We start from the raw sequence: 25,780 nt of genomic DNA, 5'->3' as shown, positions 1-25,780 counted from the left end.
TGTCTGGTGACTGCAACCTATTAAGTATGTTGCTTTCCAAACAGAATTCCAAGGGGAACTGAACCTCATCTAGAATAACAGAAGGAATCACAACTCCCACTTTAGATGAAGCCTTTCTGTCAAGTGGGGCTTTCATCTAACTGCAACGTGATCTGGACCAGACTTTCCTAATTTGTTGATAAGAATGTCATGTTGGATGAAATCAAAAGCCTTTCTAGAGTCCATATAGATGAAATCTATTTCGTTTTCCTTATCATCTTGGACTGTCACTCTGTCACAGAGGGAAATTGAATTGATCTGACACAATTTTCTCTTTACAAAACCTTGTTCTTTACTTCCTTGTGCTCTTGGAGGAGGCCAGTAATTACTACCTTGCTCTAGTTTAAAAACTTACATTTTAATTTTACAGTCTCCTTTCTGTTTCCTCTATGCATCTCCCAAGTATACTTGCATTGAGAAGCCAAAAGTAAAGCATATAATTCTCATGTCTAAATGGACATTTTAGTTAACTACATTCAGACATAGAAAATACTATGACGGACTAAATGGAGGAGCTAAGTGAACCTCAGAATTGAATAGGGAAATACTCAGACATGTAGAACCAAACTTTCAAGGCATGTAACCAAATAGAAAAGTTTATGTGTCCCACCCAGAAAGTTATAGCCTTTTTTTTTTTTTTTTTTTTTTGCAAACTATATCATATAAGTTGTGGAGTAGACTTCATATAGCAAATCCTGATTAACTGGGATTGGAATCAAAATGGTTCTTTTCATGTGAATTATGAAATACTGTATTACATATAAAACCTTAACTTGAAACTTAAAAGATAGAAGACCTCACTGTTTATTTCCAGTCATTTAAGCCACCTAAGTGCCCTGTCCTAACTGTCAGCATGAGCAGAAAACCTGCACACTACAGTACCCTACCTTCTCTAACAGGAAGGAGCAGGCAAGAATGTTTGTTATTATTGGCACTCAAGTTTTAACATTTGAACCAATACCAAGAACAAGAACAGGGCAGACAGGAAAAACTTGGAATAAAGAAACACATTCATTCCACATAATGTGAAACAGTAATAAAACATCTACAGAAGTTTACAATAGCCAAGAAGGCTGGATTGCCAAAGTGCTAAAGTATACACAAACTTTTCCTGTCTAATATTTAAACAAAGTACATAGTAATTCCAGAAGAACTAAGTACTTGTTAGGAGGCAGAAATGGGAAAAATCATGACCGTTGTTAAATTTTTTACAGAATGGAAATCATAACCATCTATCTAAGTTTTACTAAGGAATAATCTATGATGCATATAATGGTGTTGGTAAAAAGAGAAAGTGAGCTCATGCCAGGCTACAGCTGAGAATTAGAAATCAGTTTCCTCACTCTTTTCCTCTCATCTGTGAAGAGGAATGATACACCACTACTTACAACTATGGGAGGATAGTAACAAGAGCTAGACAGATTAGTCAATAATAAAGAGTCTTAGTGATCCCTTTAAATCAGATGTAGAATACCCACAAATTAATAACAGTCACTATAAGTCAGACTTATAGTGACTTATAGTAATCCTTCAATCCAGTTCTTAAACCTACAAGCATGCTTTGTTTTCATCAGCTTAGGAAATACAGTAGGGACCAGCGAACTACAGCGGGAGGGGCAAATCCAATCTGGTGCCTGTTTTGTAAATAAAGTTTTATTGGGACACAGTCATGCCATTCATCTATGTATTTTTATGGCCATTTCTGCACTATAATAGTGGAGATGAATAGTTGTAACAGACACCATATGGTCTGCAAAGTCAAAAATGTTTTCTATCTGGTCCTTTGCAGAAAAAGTTTCCTGACTGAAATATAGCTTTGCTGCTAGTGAGTATGGTGACAGTGTTAGATAGAAAATTAAGATGAATGCATCTTGAGATGTAGTGTGGAAGAGATATGACTTGCTTGTGGTAGGAGGTAAGAGGCGGATAATATGGTATATTGGCAAGCTTGCAAAAAAAATTATGTGCTTACACAAATATGTGAGAACTGTTTTATAGGTACAGAAGATACTGCTGCCAGGGCAGCACACAACTGCTGAATAACACCATGCTGAAGGAGGATGAAATGAAGAATGATGTTGTTATGGACATTGCAAGACATTGTTATAACTGTAAAAATGATTGTGTTGTAATTAATTCTGATTTAGCCAGTGTAAAACTTTCCTAATCTTGTTAAGTGTCTTTGAATCCCTTCAAGTGTGCTGGCATAACATCTACTCTTAATCTGAATTATAAACATAAAAAATGTTGAGAAGCCACTGTTTTAAACCATTGTTTAAGCCCTTAGCTCTCACTCATCTGGACATTTAACTAATCCCCAATGAACCTCTGAACCAGAGTTAAGAACACATTCTCAAAAATAAAGAAGCTAACTTAAACCTAAAGTTGAAAAGGGTCTTTTTTGTTTTTCCAAGATATGAGACCTTTCCAAAGGAAATTATCCCAAACTAGTGAACTATGCCATGCTTTGGATCATGAATACCACATTTCTGTTGGACCTTGAAATTGTCTGCCATCAAATATCTGAGAATCTAAAGACATGTTAGAAGGAGCTAATAGCATATTTTTGTAGGATAAATTGAGACAAAAAACATTATGAAGTTTTTGTAGACTAACCAAGAATGTAGGTGGGAAGAAAAAGTAAGGGAGTGGTGGAGAGATATTGAGGTTTTCCCTCCATCCCCCAAATGCCAACCACAACAGCATTAGACTTGAGAAAAGATGAGATAAAAAAAGAAGAAAGGGAGAAAGGAGGATAAAGTGTGAAGGGAACATGGGAAGGGTGTATGGGAGCATTTTCCATTGCAGGAATTTCTACCTGCTGAAAGAGCAACAGGGACACCTTACCTTTTCTCTTTCCCATCCTTCCTCCCTTTCCTCCCATTGTGCACTTAGTTTAGCAAGATAAACTACCCTGAGAGAAACAAGCTATGGAGCTGCTGAAATTTCTTGCCTTTCCCATCAAACGTCCCTCTACTAAATCACTTACAGAGACTGAGAAAACAAGCCTAGCATGGAAAATGGGTATGTGTATAAGGTGTGGCATCAATTGCACAATTCAGCTTCTCAAAACAAAGTAAATCTTCACAGGCACAGACATTCAGGTGTGTTCAGAACAGAAAGAGAGAGAGAGAGAGAGAGAGAGAGAGAGAGAGGAAAAAGGAAGGAAAGAAAGGTGAAAATGCATTAATCATTAATTCTCCAGACTATTTTCTCTACCTTCCAGTATGTTGGAGATCAAAAGAAAAGTGCTTTGAAGAACAGTTATGGTTTATATCTAAACCTCAGACATATCATACAAAGAAGCAAAACAAACAAACAACAACAAAAAAACCCCCACGATTATAAAATAATATGTCAGCCTACCAAATCAGTTCATGCGATACTGTGGTAACCAAATAAGCTACAAAGGCTCACCAGTCTTCCAACTCCCTGGGCCAATTGTTATCTCTGGTCTGAGTTAGTCAATCAGCTAGCTGGCAGTTATTTTAATCTTTGATTTATATCGCCTTCCCCACTCAAATCTTCCTATACTCAACAGTGCTGTACAAACAATGAGGGTGTTGGCAGGTATCATCAGTCATCAAAACACAGAACTGGTGTCATAGCAATTCTGTAACTGCTAGTGAGTTTGACACCTGAAGGACAGGGCAAGCTCTACAGATATTATTTTTAATTTTGATTAAAACTCCTTATGGGCACAATGTCTAAGATATGCTATAAACTTCGTCCTTTGTCCCTGTTTCATGTCCCTTCCTATTTCCCTATCTCCTGTCCTGGTTTGTAGGTCCCTGCCATATTCTTTCCCATTACTAGTTTCATATATATAGAAATGTTATTTAAAATTACTCACATAGTTTCCAAAAACATAGTGGAAAATTCTATATAAATCTCAGAAATATTAGTAATCATACAAGTAAAAAGGTACCTCTAATTTTCCAACTTGCACAGTTACGTCCAATAATTTACTTGTGGCCAGTGCAGTAACTCATGCCTGTAATCCCAGCACTTTGGGAGGCCAAGGTGGGCAGATCACCTGAGGTCAGGAGTTCAAGACCAGCCTGGCCAACATGGTGAAGTCTTGTCTCTACTAGAAATGTAAAAATTAGCCAGGTGTAGGAGTAGATGTCTGTAATCCTAGCTACTTGGGAGGCTGAGGCAGGGGAATCACTTAGACATGAGAGGCAGAGGTTGCAGTGAGTTGAGATCATGCCACTGCACTATAGCCTAGGAGATAGAGTGATACTCAGTCTCAAGAAAACAAACAAACAATAATTTACTTATTTCTTCCCCTAAATCTTCATTGCACTTTTTAGTAATACTGCTGCAGTCATACATTAGTATTTAATACATGAGAACAGATTATTTGTATGCTGCATGCAAGCCCAGAAGAGAGGTCCAGGCACTACACCTAAAAGAAGGTTGCTTAACAGCATCTTGTTAAAGAATAGTTCATCTATGAGATCACAGAATAAGTCATTAGAAGAATGTACTGCGCTCTGGGAAAAAAGAAAAAAGCCCTGGTTATTTTGGTCATCAAGCAATGTTTTCTTTACAAACTACTTTTTTTTTCCAATAGTAAATATAAAGCTGGAATTTTTGTTACATGCCAAGATGGATGGAATCTTTAGCCAGCCTATCATTCTCAACTACAACTAGAAACTTTGAACAAAATACAAAAAGCAACTACCTCTGGACAAAATGGCATAGGAGGAGGATTGGTGAGGAAAGTCAAAACTTGAAGAACAACTAGTAAGGCTGCAAAACCATGGAGGCAACTTAAAGTAGGACATTATTAAACTGTTGAAAGAAAAGAACAGTCGACTCAGAATTTTATATACAGGCTTATCTCATGTTATTGTTCTTTGCTTTACTGAACTTCAAAGATAATGTATTTTTTGTAACAATTTGAAGATTTGTAACAACCCTGCATGAGCAAGTCTATCAGTGCCATTTTTCTAACAGTACCTGCTCACTTCATGTCTTTGTGTCATGTGTTGATAATTCTCCTAATATTTCAAAAAATTTTGTTATTATAATATCTGCTATGGTGATATATAATTAGCAATCTTTGATGCTATTTTATAATTATTTTGGAGCACTACAAACTCTGCCCATGTAAGATGGCAAACTTAATTGATAAATGTGTGTGTTCTGATTGTTCCATAAACTGGCCATTCCCAGTCTTGTTCCCTCTCCTTGGTCCTCCCTGTTCCTTGGACACAACAATACTGAAATTAGGCCAAGTAACAACCCTATGATGGCCTCTAAGTGTTCAGGTGAAAGAAATGATTGCACATTTCTTACTTTACATCAAAAGCTAGAAATGATTAAGCTTAGTGAGGAAGGCATATCAAAAGCCCAGACAGGCCATAAGCTAGGTCTCTTGCATCAAACAACCAAGTTGTGAATGCAAAGGAAAGTTCTTGAAAATTAAAAGTGCTACCCCAGTGAACACACAAATGATAAGATGGTGAAACAGTCTTATTGCTGTTATGAAGAAAGTTTGAATAGTCTGGATAGAAGGTCAAAGCCACAACATTTTGTTAAGCCAAAGCCTAATCCAGAATAAGGCTCTAACTCTCTTCAATTCTGTGAAGGCTGAGAGAGGTGAGGGAGCTACAGAAGAAAAGACTGAAGCTAGCAGAGGTTGATTCATGAGGTTCAAGAAAAGAAGTTGTCTCCATAACATAAAAGTACAAGGTACAGCAGCAAGTGCTGATGGAGAAGCTGCAGCAAGTTATCCAGAAAATCTAGCTAACATAATTGATGAAGATTTTCAACATAGATGAAACGGCCTTTTAATGAAAGAAAATACCATCTACGACTTTCATAGCTAGAGAGAAATCAATGCCTGGCTTCAAGGCTTCAAAAGACAGGCTGATCCTTTTGTTAGGGGCTAATACAGCGGGTGGCTTTAAGTTGAAGCCAATGCTCATTTGCCATTCTGAAAATCCAAAGGCCCTTAAAATTATGTTAAATCTACTCTGTCTGTGTTCTATAAATGGAACAACAAAGCCTGGATGACTGCACATTTGTTCATAGGATGATTTAAAGATTATTTTAAGAACATTGTTGAGACCTACTGCTCAGAAAAAAAAGATTCCTTTCAAAATATTACTGCTCGTTGAGAATGCACCTAGTTACCCAAGAGCTCTGATGGAGATATAGAAGGAGGCTAATGTTGTTTTCATGCCTGCTAACACAATATCCATTCTGCCACCCATAGATCAAGGAGTAATTTCGACTTTGAAGCCTTATTAAGAAATGCTATAAGGCTATAACTGCCATAAGAAATGCTATAAGGCTATAGCTGCCATAGCTAGTGATTCTTCTGATGGATTTGGGCAAAGTAAATTGAAAACCTTTTGGGAAAGATTCAGCATTCTAGAAGCCATTAAGAACAGTCAAAATATCAATATTAACAGGAGTTTGGAAGAAGCCAATTGCAACCCTTATGGATGACTTTGAGGGGTTCAAGACCTCAATGGAGGAAGTAACTGCAGATGTAGAAATAGCAAGAGAGCTAGAATTAAAAATGGAGCCTGAAGATGTGACTGAATTGCTGCAATTTCTTGATAAAACTTGAATGGATAAGATGCTTCTTATGGATGAGCAAAGAAAGTGATTTATTGCAATGGAAACTACTCCTGATGAAGATGCTGTGAACATTGTCAAAATGACAACAATTGATTTAGACTGTTACATGAACTTAGTTGATAAAGCAATGACAGGGCTTGAGAGAACTGACCGAAATTTTGAAAGAAATTCTACAGTGGTAAAATGTTATAAAATGGCATCGAATACTACAAAAAAACTTTTGTTTTTTGAGAGGGAGTTTCGCTCTTGTTGCCCCAGCTGAAGTGCGATGGCATGATCTCGGCCCATTGCCGCCTCTGCCTCTCAGGTTCAAGCAATTATCCTGTCTCAGCCTCCCAAATAGCTGGGATTACAGGCAAGTACCACCATGCCCAGCTAATTTTGTATTTTTAGTAGAGACAGGGTTTCACCATATTGGTTAAGATGGTCTCAAACTCATGACCTCAGGAGATCCACCCACCTTGGCCTCCCAAACTGCTGGGATTACAGGTGTGAGCCACTGTACCCAGCCTACAAAGAAATCTTTCATGAAAGGAAGAGTCTATCAATGCAGCAAACTTCATTGTTGTCTTATTTATTTAAAGTACCACAACCAGCCCAGCCTTCAGCAACTACCATCCTGATGAGTCAGCAGGCATCAACACTGAGGCAAGAGAATCCATCAGTAAGAAGATTACAAGTTGCTGAAGCCTCAGATGATTGCTCACATTTTTTAGCAGTGAAGTATTTCTAAATTAAGGTATATACATTGTTTATTTAGACATAATGCTATTGCATATTCACTAGACTACTCTATATTATAAATAAACTTTTCTATGTACTGGGAAACCAAAAACTGCATATGGCTCACTTTATTGTGATACTCCCTTTATTGCAGTGGTCTAGAACCAAACCCTAAACATCTTTAAGACCTGCCTGTACAACAAAAATATCCTTCAGAATGAATGCAAAATAAGGTAATTCTCAGATAAGATAAAATAAAGGGTTCTTACTCTTAAGTATTTACCCAAGTGAAATGAAAGGAAAACCTACATTTATATAATAACCCATACACAAATGCTTAGAATGACAGCTATAGTCATATTTGTCCCCAACTATATACAAACCAAATATTCCTCAACTAGGGAATAAAGTAACTATGGTACATCCATACAACTGAATACTACTCAGCAGAGAAAGGGAATTAATTATTGATCTATAAAACACCATGCCTGGATCTCAAATGCATTATACTCAGTGAAAGAAGCCATACTCAAAAAAACTATATACTGTATGATTCCATTTATACGGCATCTGGAAAAAGATAAACTATAAAGATGGAGAACAGATCAGTGGCTGCCAGGACTTAAAACTGGGGGGAGGGCTTGACTACAAATGGAATAACTGCAAGAAAATATACATATATTTTCAACTGTTGTGTATCTTGAACGCAGTGGTAGTTACATGCTTCTGTGCATTTGTTAGAACTCATAGAACTGTAACCAAAACAGTGCATTTTACTATCTTTTTTTTTTTTTTTTTTTGAGAATAGGGTCTTGCTCTGTTGCCCAGGCTGGAATGCAGTGGCATGATCTTGGCTCATTGCAACCTCCGCCTTCTGGGATCAAGTGATCTTCCCACCTCAGCCTCCTGAGTAGCTGGGATTACAGGTGTGCACCACTATGCCTGGCTAATTTCTGTATACTATCAATTTTATACATTAAAACACAAATTAAAAAATAGAAAACCTGAAGTCATGATACAGTTTTCCTAGGGAAACTTTTTGACAATTCAGTTATCTAATTGCATGTACTTAAATATTCATAAGCAGCAAACTGTATCCCCAATATAATGGCAAATAGCCAGATTTTAATTAAAATCTTTGTTACAAAACGTCACTTGAAAATAAAAGTCTATTTGGTCTTCATCCAGGTTTGTGGAAGTCTAAAACCTTCAGAATAAAATACTAACATGCATGTCATCAATACATGAGTTTTGATATAAATTTTAAAATTTCTGCCAATTATATAAACTCTTTCAATTCCATACCACAAATGTGGTTATATGGCCACAATATTTATTTCTGACCTGGTATTTAAAATCATAGATATATTATATTATATTATATTACACTAAAATAATAGATACATATATTATATATGACCCTATAATAAATGTTACAATACACACACACAATTATTAATATTGCGATGAAGGAGAAAAAAACAAAATCATGCAATTAAACCATAGGCTCAGCCTTGATTCTTCTAACACTGAACTATCAAGTTTGTCAAATTGTCTACCATATTGATTTATTCACTGTAGGACTGACAGAGTAAAAATGTGAAAGATTAAATTTTAACATACCCTGTCAAAGAGTGCAAAAAGTTGTCTCAAGACATCTGAAACAGGCAACTTTAAATACTTGGCGAATTCGTCGATTCCAATTCTTCCTCCTTTTGAGGAACTCGCGATAGATGCATATTCATCCAATTGCTTACGAACACCATCCCAATCTAATCTAAACAAACAAAGAATTATAGATACATGTTATTAGCCCTTTACAATTCACATGGACATTTTATGGGCATTATTTTACTAATGTATCTGAGAGAAAAATATTTTAAGTGTTAAATTTGTAAAGGAGAATAAAACAGGTACTTAAAAGCACATATTGAACATATATGCAGGCATTTAATCTTTTAAAGGATACTTCTGTAACTGACAATTATCTCAAACATCTCAGGAAAAGAAAAGTAAATAAAAAGAACAACATTGTAGTGGAGTAATAAATTATTCATGAGAAGAAAATAAGAAAGCAAGTATTTTAAATCTAAACATTACTTAGTGAATCCATAGCATGTATTAAGTTTTTAAAGATGAAATAACAATTCTTGCTTTCAAGAAGCTTTCAGGCTGATAACGAATTCATATTTCACAAAATGTTATGATAGGGGGATTCATTAGACTATACACATGTCCTCCAAGATTAGTTATGAAAAACCACTGTAATAAAACACTGGAAAATGTACTGTAGCTTACATCATACCCTATCTCTGCTTTGTTGAATTAAACAAATGACCTAACACATACTTCTTAGCCCAATTTCAGTGACTATCTAACCTTTTTAAATCTACAGAACATTGGACTATAATACGCAAACAAAAGCAAAAAACATTTTTATCTTACGATATAAATAATATTTTCTATACCAGTTATCAAAATATTATACTTTAATACTGAACTTTGATATAGTAACTGGTTCTTCATCTCCTTCATAGACAGGATGTTAATAAATTCTGCAAATTCCAGATAGGGCTGAGAACAGAATGAACTGCAATAAGGGTAGAGGGAGGTTTAGGGTTACACCTTTTACAGCAAATAGCTCAACAAGAAAGTTCTCAATGGTTTAAACTAGATCATAAGAGCACAAAGAAGAATTTTTGTCTTTTTTAAAAAAATAGGTATCCAGAAAAAAAGGTAGATCTAGGGCAAGTATATAATATTCAGTGATGGTAAGAATTGCAACTATACAAATCAATTCATATTTCACATGCGAAGTTCTGACTACCACATGCCAGTATCATCTAATGATCCTGTCCTTGTAAGAAGGTGACAGGACTAACTTCTCTGAGTCACTAACTCCTTCTGAGGAGGGAGGCAGATCTGTGTGGATCCACATTATTATCCCTTGGTCTCCTCCTGTGACCAGTGCACATATCTCTGAGTTAACTGTTCTTGAAAAAGCAAAAGTAGATGAATAAAATGTGAAATAAATTCACAACTCTGACTTTCCTAATAAACACCAAGTGGGAACTAGAGCAGGAAAAAATAAACAGATAGGATTTCAGATCCCCTTTGAACAACTTTATGAAAGTACAGTCATTTTAAAATACACTTACTTCAATTTACGGCTAATTTTAGTAAATTCCACCAGCCCAGCTTCCATAGGCAATGTTAGCTGTCCTGCTGAAATCATCAATCTGCAATCTTCGTAGGTATGATCTGTTACTGGTATTCCCAGAGCTCTGAAAGTATTAAGAAGCAAACTAAAATTCATTTTTTTAAAAAAAGTAATCATATTTCATTAGGCTTTAACTGGTTCCAAACAACAGCAAATGAAAAAGCATTTACTACTTTTTAAACCAGTAACTCTCGCTTTTCTTGACAAAGAGACATGTTTCTCCATTTCTTTGCAGACTTACTATGGATCAGGTTAATCTCCTTATATCTACATGCTTCTGTCTGTGTTGCTGATAATTTTTGTTTTGTGTTTTAACTATAATGATAATAGTTGCCTTCAGTCCCATCGAAAGTAATTAGAAGACTTAGGTTCGAGTCCTAGTGGAGTTTTTTTTACCAGCTGTGGATGAAGCTTCACTTTTCTCATCTGTACATAGGAATGAATTCTGTCCTTATTCCAAATGGTTACTGTAAGGACAAAAAGAGAATGCCTGTGGAGGGTACTGTTTAAACAGATAAATGGAGCTGAACGCAGTGCCTCACGCCTGTAATCCCAGCACTTTGGGAGGCCAAGACAGGCAGATCACTTGAGGCCAGGAGTTTGAGACCAGCCTGGCCAACATGGCGAAACCCCATCTCTACTAAAAATACAAAAATTACACGGGCATGGTGGTGGCACACCTGTAGTCTCAGCTACTCAGGAGGCTGAGGCAGGGGAACCGCTTGAACCCAGGAGGCAGAGGTTGCAGTGAGCTGAGATTGCACCACTGCACTCTAGCCTGGGTGACACAGGGAGACCCCATATCAAAAAATAAATAAAATAAAAGAAACAGATAAATGGCATTTGTATATAGTGTAAATAAACAGTCTATCCAAACTGCTAGCTGTCTATGTTTTTCATCTTTTACAGCTAGAGATCATCTTCTTGCTACATAGCAATCTTCTAAAAATACTGAAGCAAATTGATAATAAGTTAATATTTCTTCTAAACCTAAACATCCTCCATCCTTAAGGGAAAGTATAGCTCCTAGTTCCTACTTCACTACTCACAGATTCAATGATAGTGAATTAAATTTGAAAAAAAATACATATTTATAAGAACTGGAAAAACACTGAACACCAAAAACAAACAAACAAAAAAAACAAACAAACAAAAAACAAACATGCAGTACATGAGATAAAGATTCCTTTTCACTAAATTTTTATTCACAAATATTCAGTAAAAATCATAATATGTCTTTAAACCGTACTGGATTTTGTTGAATCATTGCTAGAAACATTAAATTTTGAATGAATACAATCAGAATAAAACATTTTTTTCAGCTGGGTGCAGTGGCTCAAGCCAGTAATACCAGCACTTTGGGAGGCCAAGGCAGGCGGATCACCTGAGGTCAGGAGTTCGAGACCAGCCTAGCCAACATCGCGAAACCCCGTCTCGACTAAAAATACAAAAATTAGCTGGGCATGATGGTGGGCACCTGTAATCCCAGCTACTCGGGAGGCTGAGTCAGGAGAATCACTTGAACCCAGGAGGTGCAGGTTGCAGTAAGCCAAGATCGCGCCATTACACTCCAGCCTGAGTGATAGAGCAAGACTTTGTCTCAAAACAACAACAACAACAAATTTTTCTGTCTAAAATATTTTTTTCTAAGCTCTTTGAATAATAAGTGTTTTGGTATAAGAATATATAAGATGTAAAATTAAATTTTAAAATATTTTGGGATTTATAATAATAAATGGTATAGTATAATAGTTAAGAGCTTGGGCATTGGTAACAGGAAATGTGGATTTGAGCTCTAGCCCAGACAGTCACTACCTAATGTGACTTTGGGCAAACTACTCACCTCCCCGAGTCAGCTTTCTTACTTGTACTATAGAGTTGATGTAAGGATAATGTTAAATAAGTTGAGGGCTTACCACAGTACTTGTGTTTTCAAATGCTTTTATCATGTACTTTCCTACTTGAGTCTCCTAATAATCAAAACCTTGAGAAAGACAAGGCAATGATTTTAACTCCCATTTCACATGTGAGGAGAAGGGGATTTGGAGGAGACTTGTCCAAGGTTGTGCAGCTAATCAAGGTCTTTCTTACTCTTTATCACAAGTCATTATTACCTCCACACCTTTAAATTCAGAAAAAGGCTGTCTAAACAAGTCCCTTCTCTTGTTTCTAAGCACAATTTGGGAAGCCAAAATATCTGATATAAGTTCTCTCATTTTTTTTTTCTTTTTTGAGACAGAGTTTCGCTCGTCGCCCAGGCTGGAGTACAGTGGCATGAAAGCTCACTGCAACTTCCGCCTCTCAGGTTCCAGCAATTCTCCTGCCTCAGCCTCCTGAGCAGCTGGGATTACAGATGTGTGCCACAATGTCTGGCTAGTTTTTGTATTTTTAATAGAGATGGGGTTTCACCATGTTGGCCAGGCTGGTCTCGAACTCCTGACCTTGTGATCCACCCACCTCGGCCTCCCAAAGTGCTGAGATTACAGGTGTGAGCCACCATGCCCGGCCCAGTTCTCTCAAATTCTGATAATTATCTTGCTTTCTACCTTTTGGATATAAGCTGGCATGAAAACATAAGAAAGGAAGAGAAGAAAACAACATAAAAACTAACTTTGTAGCTGATATAGAAACTAGATAAAACAACCCTATCTATATACATTTAATAGCAAATTTTTTGCCAAACATTTATTCTATTTTGAAAATAGTTATTCTGCAGAAAAATATTAAGAAACATATATTAGAATAAAACATAGAGACACATACACATACCTATATACATGGCTGGTTATATATACGAAATCTGGCTATAAAGCTAAATTCAGCTATGAAGCTAAATTCAGAGTTCTCATTGAATTTTTACTAAGAGAATAAACACTGCTGGTCTATTAGCTCCAAACTTACTACTGGGAATGACGGAGGTGGTATGTGGGAAAAGGGTGCACACCTGGAGGGCTCTGAGGCTGCCTGGGTGGTGGTATAGTATAAAACATTCTTTCATTACAAGATAGGGGTTGATTTATCTAGTCAGAATAATGGCCAGTTACAACTCTCTTACGTGCAGGAAAATATTAACCTTATGTTTTATAGTTTCTAAATCCTAATTTATAGCCATCCATGAAGAGGTGACTTTTTCCCTCTTTTATGTATCTTTTTACATGGCAAACTTTCTCCTTTTTGGTGCTACCATCAGTAACACCTTAGAAACACTCAGCCTTGGGCAGCTATATGAAGGTCGAAGGAATAGAAGGTGGGCCACGTCAGGAACCACTGAGGTCATCACAAGGCTCATTTGACAGTGGCGGGCCAGCTTAGGAGAATCCACCCTGTGCAAGGCACTGACTGGTCTTTTCTGGTTATTGAACCCTCCCCAGTCTTTCCAGTAAGACGTATTTCCTTATTTGTGGTATGCAGCTAGGGAAAATATTTATAGATTGTTATACTGACCTCATCCCTGGGCACACTATTTTATGTATCAAAATGAGTTAGGGAACGAGGCCTTCAGGGGTTAAAAAAAAAAATCCTTAAAACGAGTTAAACAACATGTACAAATAATTTTCAAATTATTTACAAATTATAATCAAATATAGACACTTACTCTGCCATTACATTCCGGACTTTATTAGCAAAAAGGACAGGATCATTTTTTTCTTCATCATTTGGTACTTGAACTGGCATAAACTGAAAGACAAATGTACCTTTCCATAACAATGTCTTAAGCCTAAGACATTAAATGCCAAGTAAATTAATTTATACATTATCAATATATTAAATCATCTACCTTTCTAGAACATAGCTTATATGAGGTAATGGGGCACTGGGCTTGGATTCAGGAGAACTGTTTCTAAGCCCTGGGTCTGCTTGTGTGTTAACTAGTATGTCATTTAACTTTGCTGAACCATCTCCTCAACTCTGGAAAGAGGGCTACGATCACTACTTCCCTGGTGACTGTGAGGGTGAAACAAGCCAGTGTCTGGAATTCTGGAAGTGTAAACTATAGCTACTAAAATCTTTCTCCTCGAGCTGCCTTTTCAACTACTTCCATCCCTTTATGTGAAAAAAAAATTGTTTTTTTCTTTTTGTCTTTTATCTTCTCTGTTTATTCTAATGTCAACCATATTTTTACTATTTGGTTGAACTTTATGTTTAGTCATTTATTCTGCTTTTTAAAAAAAACTCTTAGTATTGGCTTTACAGCTTTTTGCTTACCACCATTTTTTGCTTTAGCATTTTTAATTGTATTTTTTCTCCACTTGATGTTCTGTGATGCCTCAATTGTACTGCTCTTGTTTTTATTTATGGTTTTCTAACATTAACAAGGTTTTATACCATATTCAAGTTATTACATATTTTTCAGCACCTACTATATACCAGGCAAGATTAGTAGGACCCTATTGCCTGCTCTAAAGAAGATCAATATTTTAATAAGATAGAACAACACATTAATAACCCCATAGGCTAAGTGTCATTACCTCTATTGCCCCCAATTATAGATGGGGCTCAATAGCTTAATTAACTTACCTAAAGGCATACAAGTCACATGGCCAGAATTCAGCCCAAGATTTGTCAGATTCAAAAAAACCTTGTTTTCTCCACTAAGCATACTTCCTGGGAGTATGAGAGCAAGAGGTAGGAAAGGATTAATTTTGTCAGGGGCCAAGGAAATGCAGCCAAAGAGGAAGGTGGTGCCTAGGGAGAGAGTGCACATAAGAAAGCTAATTCTGTTAAGGGTGCTCTACAGAAGAACTAATACCTGATGGTGGCTTTTTAAGGATAAGTGAGATTTTTGCCAATAGTTACTGTTTATTGAATTATAACTAGAAACCGGGCATCATGCTAGGTGTTTTACATACATTATTTTATTTCATTAATTTTTCCCCAAAATAGGTGCTCAGGTGCTGCACTAAGCCCTAAAAACATGACAACAAAGTCCCTGCCCGCAAGAAGCTCTCCATTCAGTAGGGTAGAAATTTATGAAACAATGAGCTAAATCCACCAGTAAGAGTTACCATTCATTAAACATCTACTGTGTGCCGGGTATTTTATATTAGGGACTTTACATGATTAACTCTCTAAACAATTCCTTGAGGTAAATCCCACCACTTCCATTTGATAAATAAAGAATGTAACTAGAAGTAGTTGAAAATACCATTTTTTTCCAAATGGACCTGTTTTCAAGTCTTGTCAATCATATTAAGAAACCTGTGAGCATTGGTATCTCACAGGTGACATTTAAGCAAGGGAATGACATGACCAGGTCCAAGTTTTTGAGTGGTAACTTCAGCAGTAAGGAGTGGATGCATCAAAGAAGAGACTAAGAGTGGGGAGAATGTCTGGAAGCAGCTGCAATCGTGGGAAAGACAATAAGACCTTGAGTAGAGGGAGTGAGGATGTGGAGGATGACATGGATGCAAGTGGCATTTTTAAGAGAAAATGTATGGAATTATAGAATAATGTGCTATAGGACATTTTTACTTTTCACATTTATCTGATTATTTCCTCTCTGAGGGGGCAGCTGCAAGTTGCAGAAAGAGTTCTTGGACTGGGTTGCTGCTTGAGATCTGCCGTGTGATCTTGGAAAAGTCATTTAGCCTTTAGGAGCCTCAGTGCCTTCTCCTGTCAAATGAAAACATTTAACTAAATGATCTCTGAAGTCCTTCCCATTGGAATTCTGTGTGTGGCTCTCTATTTTGCATAGATGTTTTTTAAGATGGAAAAATAAACTAAGCCACCAGAGGTCCCCACATCCTTATATATTTAGAATAACTATCTTTGCAAAGAAATATTTCTAAAAATTCCCTGCATCCTGATCTAGTAAAATTTCTCGAACTTTCTTAGTATAAAATCCAAGAAAAAAGCAGTAAGTTGAAATTAATGTCCATAAAATCTCTAACAAAACAGTGTAAGAAATTAAAGTTTTTAATTGCCATATAATTCTTCATCTTTTAAAAAAGCCAAACAACCATTTGTAATACACTTGATTTGTAGGTCGTAAAAGCACATACTGAAAACCTTGAAAAATAAATTGCTGCTACACTGTTAACCAAACATAATACAATGAAATACAGGTTTGGTTTCTATTAGTGCAGGTAGTATTTTTCATAAAATGATTTTTAATAACTCTCATATTGGCATGGCATCTTATTCTTGAGGAATAAAGATCCACTGAGAGTACAAAATAATTAAAATCCTAAATTTGACACCCATGGGCCTTGGAGGCCCTATTCCTCCTAAGAAGCAATTCATTGGAAATTCTAATAAAAAGTCACCTCTCCTAGGATAAGACCTTGCCCTCTACATCACATTTCCATTTTGTATAGTCATTCAAGACTCACAGTATGAATGTATCATTTATTTGGAAAGGAAAATCAATCAAAGAAAGGGGAACACGATTGCCACTATCTTTTATGGTTCCCAACACACACCTATATACCCTAATGACTTCAAGCCCCAAAGTTTTCCTTTCTAACTTCATCTTTTCTCAGTATCCTCAGTACTCACATTGACGACTCACGTGACATCTTGGCCACAGATAGTCTTCTAGACTCTACCTCGGCCATGGAAACAAACTTATGACTCTAATTTCTGATAAGTTCTTCAATCAGTTTCCCCTCATTATCCATTAGTGTTTATTTCTCCCCTAATCTGGTCTTGCATAGACCATGACAACCTAATGGTCACATCTGGATCTAATCATCCCTCTTTAATCATTCCACTCCCTCTGGCAACATCTCCCTGCCTATCTACACTGGACTTGGGAGTCGGATACTTCTGTATGACCTGTTACTTAGAATCTTTCACTTCTGCCATGCCCACAGTGCCAATCACACATCCTCAGCCACCTCTCCTGATCTTGCCTTCATATTCCTGTTAGGGACCACTCAGAGATGCTAAAAATGTTAAATATGTTCCATGCTTGTCAACTTTTACCTCACTCTCCCTGGACAAATGGTATTTCACTTTCAACTTTATAAAGAAGACAGCTCATGTGAACTTACTCCCTTCTTTTGCACCTGAAACTGGCTTCATATCTCCACTCCCCTCTCCTTTCAAATACAGTATTCTCTGTACCTTCACCATACTTAACTTTGCACCATCCTGTCCCAGATGAGGAGCAGACTAAGTGACATGCTTCTCAGATTAACATCTCTTGTTTGTGCTTTTGGTCCCAGAGTCCCCCACTTCCTCTTGGTCCTTAAATTGCATACAAGCAAGATACAAAATTCTTCAGCCTACTATTTAAGACATCCATCAACCAAAGCCAGTCACTTACATAAATGCTCCATATCACTAAAGCTAGTTTATTCACTTGACCACATCAAGCACATTCCTTTCTACTAAAAAAAAAAATGATGAGGAACATTGAGGAATTATGACACTATAATCAATCTTTTATTTTTTCCTTGCAAAAGAAAAAAATTTTAAAAGGACAATCTTAACAAATGTGCAGTTCTAGTTCTTTCTATAATTCTTCTTTTAAATCTTTGAAGAGAAAAAAAATACAAAATAAGGAAGATATTTATAAACAATGCTTGCTGCTTCCTTCCCAAAAGAACAGAAACATCCAGATGAGACAGAAAGTAAAAGTTAGTGCTTACTGAACACTTACTATGTGTCAGCACATAAGTAACCTTATTACTCCTCAAAACTCTATAAATTAGGTGTCATTATCCCCATTTTTGTCAGTGAGAACGCAGGCTTAGAGAGGTTTCATTTTCTCAAGCACATACAGGTAGGTAGTAACAGGATTAGAACAAAAACTCTAGTTAATACCCTTTTTATTTCTCTATTAGTATTCACACATTCCAGAATTTTACCAAGTTCCAGAAGAAATTAGCTTTGTTAGAACAAGTATATATATGGGTGTGTGTGTGTGTGTGTGTGTGTGTGTGTGTGTGTAGTTGTGTGATTGAAGTTTTCCAAAAGGCTCATTTTAGATTAAAAACTACAAATAATTGTAGTGCATTTGGATACTTAAATAAACTATATAAATGTCTTTGAATCCTCCCAAAGTAATTAACTCTCTACAGATCTTAAAAGTGATATATACATGTAGCTGTTGATCATAATACTCATCATTAATTGCAATCTTTCCCTACATCAGAAATTCTTTTTAAATAAAAAAACCTTTCTATTATTTTAGGGAAATGAATTGCCCACCACAGAGCATTTTAGGCCTAAAACTAGCTCCTATAAGCTCACTATAAGCTTTGTAAATGAATTTTCCTAATGAAAATACAGTAGTCTCCCTTATCTGGGATTTTACTTTCTGTGGTTTCAGTTACCAACAGTCAACCATTTCTGGAAATAAACAATTCATAAGTTTAAATTGCATGCCATTCTGAGTAGGGTGATGAAATTTCATGCCATCCTGCTCTACCCTTTCTTCATCACAAGGAGAAGAGGGATGAGTATAGTACAATGAGATTTTGACAGAGAGAGAGAGAGAGAAAGATCATGTTCACATTCAACTCTTACCTATATTGTTATAACTGTTCTTATTAGTTATCACTGTTAATCTCTTATTGTGCCTATTTTATAAATTACATTTTATCAGAGGTATGTATGTTTAGGAAAAAAGTGAGTATATATAGGGTTTGGTACTTTCTGCAGTTTCAGGCATTCACGGGGGTTCTTGGAACATATCCCTTACAGATAAGGGGGGACTTATTATATGTTTAATATGCCCACTGCAGACAATTTTTGTGTTTCTATAATATATACTAGATGGCTTCTAAAGTCAACATGCTTTGAATACAAACTGAGATATAGCCTATGAAGGAAACTGACTGCACAGTCAGTGTAAATGGCTTGTTTCCATTCATAAACTAGCAGAGGCCCACTTGATGCTTTATAGTGTGACTTAGCATGTATTCTCTCTCATGAGATAAACTGGCAGACTCTTAATTCATGTCACATTTTGCAATGTTTCCTACTAGCTATTTTATTCCCTATGCCCTAAGCCATATCCTTATAAACATATACTTGTGAAGTAGCTGGTTAATAAAAGTATGACTAAAAGATACTTTAAGAACACCCATTATGCCACATTACAATTCAAAGAATAGCTTTTAGTAGAACCATACTGTAGACAGATGTCTTCATCATTGTTCAAGGATGCCAGCAGAACAGTTACACAGGACATGAGGTTTAGAACTAACTATATTTTTAAGATCCAAGAGTCGAGAATATAATAACCTTTTCAAAAACACTGTATGTCTCTATGTTGGGAAGCAGAGAGGGCTGGGAAGAGGTGGTAAGAAAATATTCCTAAATATTAGATTCATTACATCTTAGATATCTAATGATTTTGGTAATTAAAGAGTTTGGTAGTCATCATTACTGAGGGGAGATGTGTGAAACTAAAGGATATGGCAGTCAACATAATGGGGTGTCATGTGACTCACAAAAGCAAGAGTGTCTAAAAGGGCACTTTAATAATTCATTCAAAGTTCATTTGAAAAACCATAAAATTAATACCGTATTCTTGAATAATACATCTTACATTAGGTTTACCTAATATTCAAGAAGTTCCAAAACCATGTTTAAAATAAGATAGTAGCAAGAGTTTCCATCAATTTTAAAGAAAAAGAAAAAGAAAAAAGGGGGTTACTTGAGAATAACCCAAACAATTGAAACTGGAGCAACTAAATGTGCTGAGACCACAAACCAATCTCAAGCGGGGCCTCGTCAGACGTAGTGGAAAAGCTGGAACCTCAGAGATGGCCCAGCTCTTACAGAGCTTCAAGCCAGGGTGTGGTATACTTAGTGCCTGAAGGGCTGCTGGGATACATTTTGGTTAAATCCAACAGTGAGTATTAAAATATTAAAATATCATAAAGTATTCAGGAGTCACCTGGGTGAAAGGTGGAGTCATAAATTTAAAGTAAAAGTAATTAAAATAAGAATATCTGTACTAAATTTGAAGTCCACAAATTCCCATCCTCTTGTTCTGCACCGCAATTCTAATTCATCAAATCTCTGTGGATGCGGCTATTTTCAAGCAGCTGAAAGTCATTTTATTTGTGAAGTTACGGAACAAATAATACATTGTTTTCTTTGCCAGAAAAATATGATCCAAACAGGTCTCAGAACTGGCTGGAGAATGCAAATATTGTAATTATTATTTTTTTTTTTTTAAAAGAAAGAAAGAAAGAAAAAAGAAAGCCATGACACAGAAAGGAAATGTGGTAATAATGGTCATGACAAAAAAACAAAAAAAGGACTCTGAATACCTCTGTTGTAATGCAGTTTCACCACTGACATGCTACGGCAAAAAAGACAGCTTTGTGTACATTTCTATATGTGTTGTTAGATCTTGTTTTAGCTACAGAGGGGTACATTGAGAGGAAGAGACAATATCTTGCAGAGAAGATAGTATGGCTTTTTTAAAGTATGAGTTTTCTTGTTTTTTTTTTAGAAAAGTAAAACAAGCCTAGACTACCTGAGCAGCTATTGAAAAAGCAAGAGCAGTGCTCAAAGTATTTAGAAATATTATGATATAAGGCTTCCTGAAGTGTATTCTATAGAACACTGGTTCCGGGAAATATCCAGAGAAAAAGGTTCTGTAAGTCAGACATTTCAAAGGTACTGAGTAGTCTTGAGAAAAAAAAAAAAATTCATTTTCTTTACCTTGATACTTCCTAAACTTATTAGTTTTTGTTCCCCAGGAACCTCTAAGAAAAACACAAGAACAAGTGTGGGTTTTTTTTTTTGGGGGGGGGGGGGGGGCACAGTGAGAGATACCGAGCTGGTTTTAAAAGTGGGGAGGTGTGAAATATAATTAATAAAGAGATATTTTCAAGACAGGCAGAAAACATGCATATCTCAAGAAAATTTCACTAAACTCATTCTGAAATGTAATTTGCCCTCCTAAATCATTTGGTATTGCTGACAATCTCTAAATGGCCAAATCACTAAGCTATCCAACAGAGCAAAATAGTATTCTTGTGAATTAAATTCCACAGTCCTGTCACTTAGGCACTAGACCCCACTCAGAACTCTGCATGACACAGGCAAACTTAAGGTTTTCATTACACAATCCATGGATGCAATTAGAAAATCCAGGAGACCCATGATCAAATCATCTCTCTTCAGAGACTACCTGAGGGTATTGCTAAAACCCAATGGATTCTGAATTCAGGGGTCCATTCTACATCATATCTAGAAACTAAGAACAGCTCTGGAACCAACCTTTAGAGCCTTAAAAACCTGGTCGAAATTTTCAGAATGCTATAATAACTCCTCTCTCACTACCTGCCACTGTAACTCAAACCAAAAGACTGTCCTGTGAATGATAATACGTGCTGCCTCCCAGACAGAATTTCCTCGGGCTTTTCATGTGCAGGGTGATTTCACAGTGAAGTCTTCTGACGTCTATGTCTCTCCCCTAGACCCAAAGTAGCATCTCTTAGCTTTCATAAAATATTTTCTTTAAAGAGGTATGGGGCTCTATCAGCTACGCACAGCTCCTTTTGTCAGGATGTGAAAATACATCATTCAGTTTGGCAGGTGTCAGCATTACAGGAGTAAAAAGATGAGAGCAAGGTGATGCCCCTCTGGCCAGCCAGGGTGGTTACATGTTTCAGAATCTACAGGTGTTTTCTAACATGATTTCAAGGGCTAAATCTGACAGCCTAGGTTTATATACACAATTTGTAAAACACCAGGGTTTATGTTATGGGTGATGGACCTTTATGTCTGGTCTCTCTAGACTAGAAGTTCAAAATTAAAGGCAAAGCCAAATCTCAAGTTCCAAGGCTACATTTTGAATGACTTACTTCAACTTCTACCTTTGTGAAGAGCTGGCAGAAAGTAAGCATACAAAGCTGAAAACTGAAAAGAAAAAAGAAAAGGCTATTTTTATACAGTAATGCAAGTATCATCTTACATTATTCAACAACCATTTCTTTATACACAAATACCCCCGCATCACACTTCATATATATTTTGCATTTATAAATGCTACACTGCAGCTATAACACTTTTTGGGCCTAGACAACTAATCTTTTTTTTTTTTTTTTTGAGACAGGGTCTTACTCTGTCACCCAGTCTGGAGTACAGTGGCATAATCACAGTTCACTGCAGCCTCAACCTCCTGGGCTCAGGTGAGCCTCCCACTTCAGCCTCCCAAGTAGCTGAGACTACAGGTGTGAACCACTGTGCCCAGCTTAGACAAGTATTCTTCACAATTATTATTCAAAAGTTAAATCACCAAATGAATACCAAATATGTATTTGAGTCAGACCCTCAGCTCAACAGACTAAACCACAAATTTAAAGTTTCCTTTACAACACAGACTCAAAGGCCCAAGTCCCTAGAGAATATACCCAAGGCCACATTTTAAGGTACGTAAATGTGTTTATAAGAAAACTCCTAGGTAGATCATTACATTTCTGAACTCTTTTTTGACATTAAATCAATGGGCATTTCTGTAAAAGCGGAAGCTTTATCAAAATTGTCCCAGTTATTAATAAATGTTCTAGTTATGAGGAAATCTGGAAAGTTTCAAATTTCATTGTAAAGGCAGGCAAAGGCTGTCTTTAAAGTGGTTAAGCAACCCTCTCAAAGATAATGTTTGAAATAGCTGTTCCTACTTATAGCTTTCCAGTACATATTTAGACCCTCTGGATGAGATTTCTACTGGATTTTTAGTTTAGTCTCATTAGACAATTGACCCAGAAACTAGGCAGAATGGATTAAACTACACATTTAAGAAAAGAACCAACCAATCTCTTTTCACTGTTAAGAAATTAAAATATAATTTATCTGTAAAAATTACCTGAGGGGACTTATTCAAGGAATTTAGGAGCTTAAGAATTTAGTTAAAAGAAAGAATTTAGAAAGTAGATATATCACTTTCATAATTAATTATAAATTGTTAATGTGTCAGTTCACAAGTCTTCCATTTGAAAGAAAAACATCTTTTACTATCTATGAACTCTAAAGTCAACCCATACTATCTTGCATAAACTGTTTTTAATTATTTAAATGGAGCTGTGGAATTCAATTACTTTAATAGATGCATATTCTATTCTGAAACTTCTGAATACTTCTGAATACAAAATATGAAACCACACATAAAATCTAACCTGTCTTGTCCACCCTACAGACAGACCAAATACTTCTTAGACTGATACAAAACTTCTCTAAGTTTATTCCAAGTCTCCTTTCCCTTGGGATATTTGTTTTGGTATAAAATCTGTTTCTTAGAATCCGTATCTGGAGTAGCACTTTGAGCAAGGGCAATTGAGAAAACAGATTTAGAAGTAACAGACACAGTGCTAACAATATTAAGTAGATGAGAAGACAAAAGTGGATGTGAGATTTGCAATAGATAGGTGCAATGTGACATTTGAACAACACAAAGCTGTGCCTTTTAAATATTTTGTGTTTGTTTAAAAGTCCTGAAAAAGTTTTGACTTTTGAAAAATTTTTTCTCCCTTTCATTCCTGAATTCTTTCTCCTAATTTCCTTTTCCTCTTCTCACATACTTCTCAGTTGAGAAGGCTAGATTAACTAAACCCGTCTATTATATTTTCTATTCTCAGTTAATCTAGAAAAGCTTTCTCCTATTTGATCACCACATTAATCTGGACTGCTGGGCAACCAAAAAAAGTCTTGTTGGCCACATCACTATCTCTGTAAGGAACCTAACCTGTAAAAGCCCAAAGGATGGCACACCTCAGGAAGTGGAAGTATGCTACGCATCCATTGTTAAGGCACTTCGTTTTTCCAAATACTTTCATACTACCTGTTTCTCCCAATTATCCCATGTCTAAAAGCAATCAGGAATTCAAAATAAGTAATGGCATGAAACATGTATTTTAGTTAAATGAATAAATTGATTTCTTGGTAAGTGAAAGATAATATGCTGTTTATATATCCTTTACAATTTATGTTCATTATTTTTGGTGTTATTTGCTTATCTTCAATTATCAAGGACTGAAGCATAACAAGAATATAAATGTTTCATATGTGTTAATATTTATTCTATTGTCCCATCAGTTACATATTCTGATTGAAATTTATTATTTCAAAGCAATGTATATATACACAAAACGGAGAAATTATGCAGTTTTGATTTCAGAAGTCGGCTGGATTATGTTGAAGGCATCTAAAAAAAGCCCACAGTGTGCTTAAGGCAACTGATGATTTCCTTAAATATTTCCAAGTGATTGTCACCTATCCATCAACAATGTTATCTGAGCTTTGTGCTTAACAATATGAAAACTGGGTAAGACCCTAAAGGAAGTCTTCGAATCCAGGTATTTCATATGGCTCTCACCAAAATTTAAACAGGCTCAGACTTATTCAGAGGGCACTAAACAAACGATCTTGAGAGAAACCAAGTTTCTACATGTTCTGTTCTTTTTAAAGGCCTACTTCACATCAGCTTGCTTAATAATGAAACTGTATTCCTCTTCTCTCTTAAGTAAAGTGCTTATAGAAACTGCTGATTCCAATGCTTTTCAAATCCAAGAACAGAACTGAAATCTTGGTTAGCTATTTTTTCAACTCATATCAGACACATCATAGCTATTTCAGGCCATATGACTAAATTTTTCTGAATGGCTTAAACCAACATAGTAAGTAAGGATAGAGACACTGGATAATGCCAAATCTGCAATGGAAATAAAACTGCAAAATTAAAGCTAACTATGATGCAAACTAGGTCACTTACAAACTAGCAGACAAACACTTGAGACCCATTTGAATGAGACAGATGACTAGAATTTTGCATACAGGGGACTTCAGGGATTAGTGGTCAAGACAGTGCAAGACAGTGATGCTCTCTACAGAGACTTATCAGTTATAAGACTTAGGGCTCTGATCAGAAATCTTTATGTTTTTAAATATAATAAGAATTTAAAATAACACTTTTTTAAAGAATGCATAAATGATCTTTCTTTTTCTTCACTAAAATAAAATGTATATAAACTAATAATGGACATAAGTGACTTACAATGTATATCCTTGCCATGTCCAGGTCACAGTATCCTATAATAACAAAATTATTTTAGCTGTTAGTCTTGGAGGAAAAACACTAAATAAAATAAAGATCTTATTTTAATATGGGGATTCATTTATTTTTTTCTGAAACTAAAAGCAACATGTTGAGAAGTAAAATAAATACATTATTATTAAAGAACAGTGAACTGACCTATGAATTCTTGGATTACATATCTGCATAGCAAAGAT

The 25,780-nt window shown here is 36.0% G+C and overlaps 1 protein-coding gene across 1 annotated transcript in view; it reads right to left on the bottom strand.

Moving 5' to 3' along the window:
• The window catches only part of LPCAT2 (lysophosphatidylcholine acyltransferase 2), a 76,368-nt gene that overhangs the window by 25,346 nt on the left and 25,242 nt on the right, over nt 1–25,780 (bottom strand). Inside the window, exons 7-11 of the mRNA XM_023209959.1 lie at nt 25,545–25,579; nt 22,360–22,414; nt 14,178–14,260; nt 10,521–10,646; nt 8,986–9,139 (exon numbers count right to left, since the gene is read on the bottom strand). Coding sequence (XP_023065727.1) covers nt 8,986–9,139; nt 10,521–10,646; nt 14,178–14,260; nt 22,360–22,414; nt 25,545–25,579 — 453 coding nt within the window. The remainder of the gene's footprint in view (nt 1–8,985; nt 9,140–10,520; nt 10,647–14,177; nt 14,261–22,359; nt 22,415–25,544; nt 25,580–25,780) is intronic.

The sequence above is a fragment of the Piliocolobus tephrosceles genome, chromosome 17, assembly GCF_002776525.5.
Source record: "Piliocolobus tephrosceles isolate RC106 chromosome 17, ASM277652v3, whole genome shotgun sequence".
In the NCBI taxonomy this organism is placed as follows: Eukaryota; Metazoa; Chordata; class Mammalia; order Primates; family Cercopithecidae; genus Piliocolobus; species Piliocolobus tephrosceles.
The sequence above is the reverse complement of the archived record's forward strand: the minus strand, read 5'-3'. Positions and strand labels throughout refer to the sequence as shown.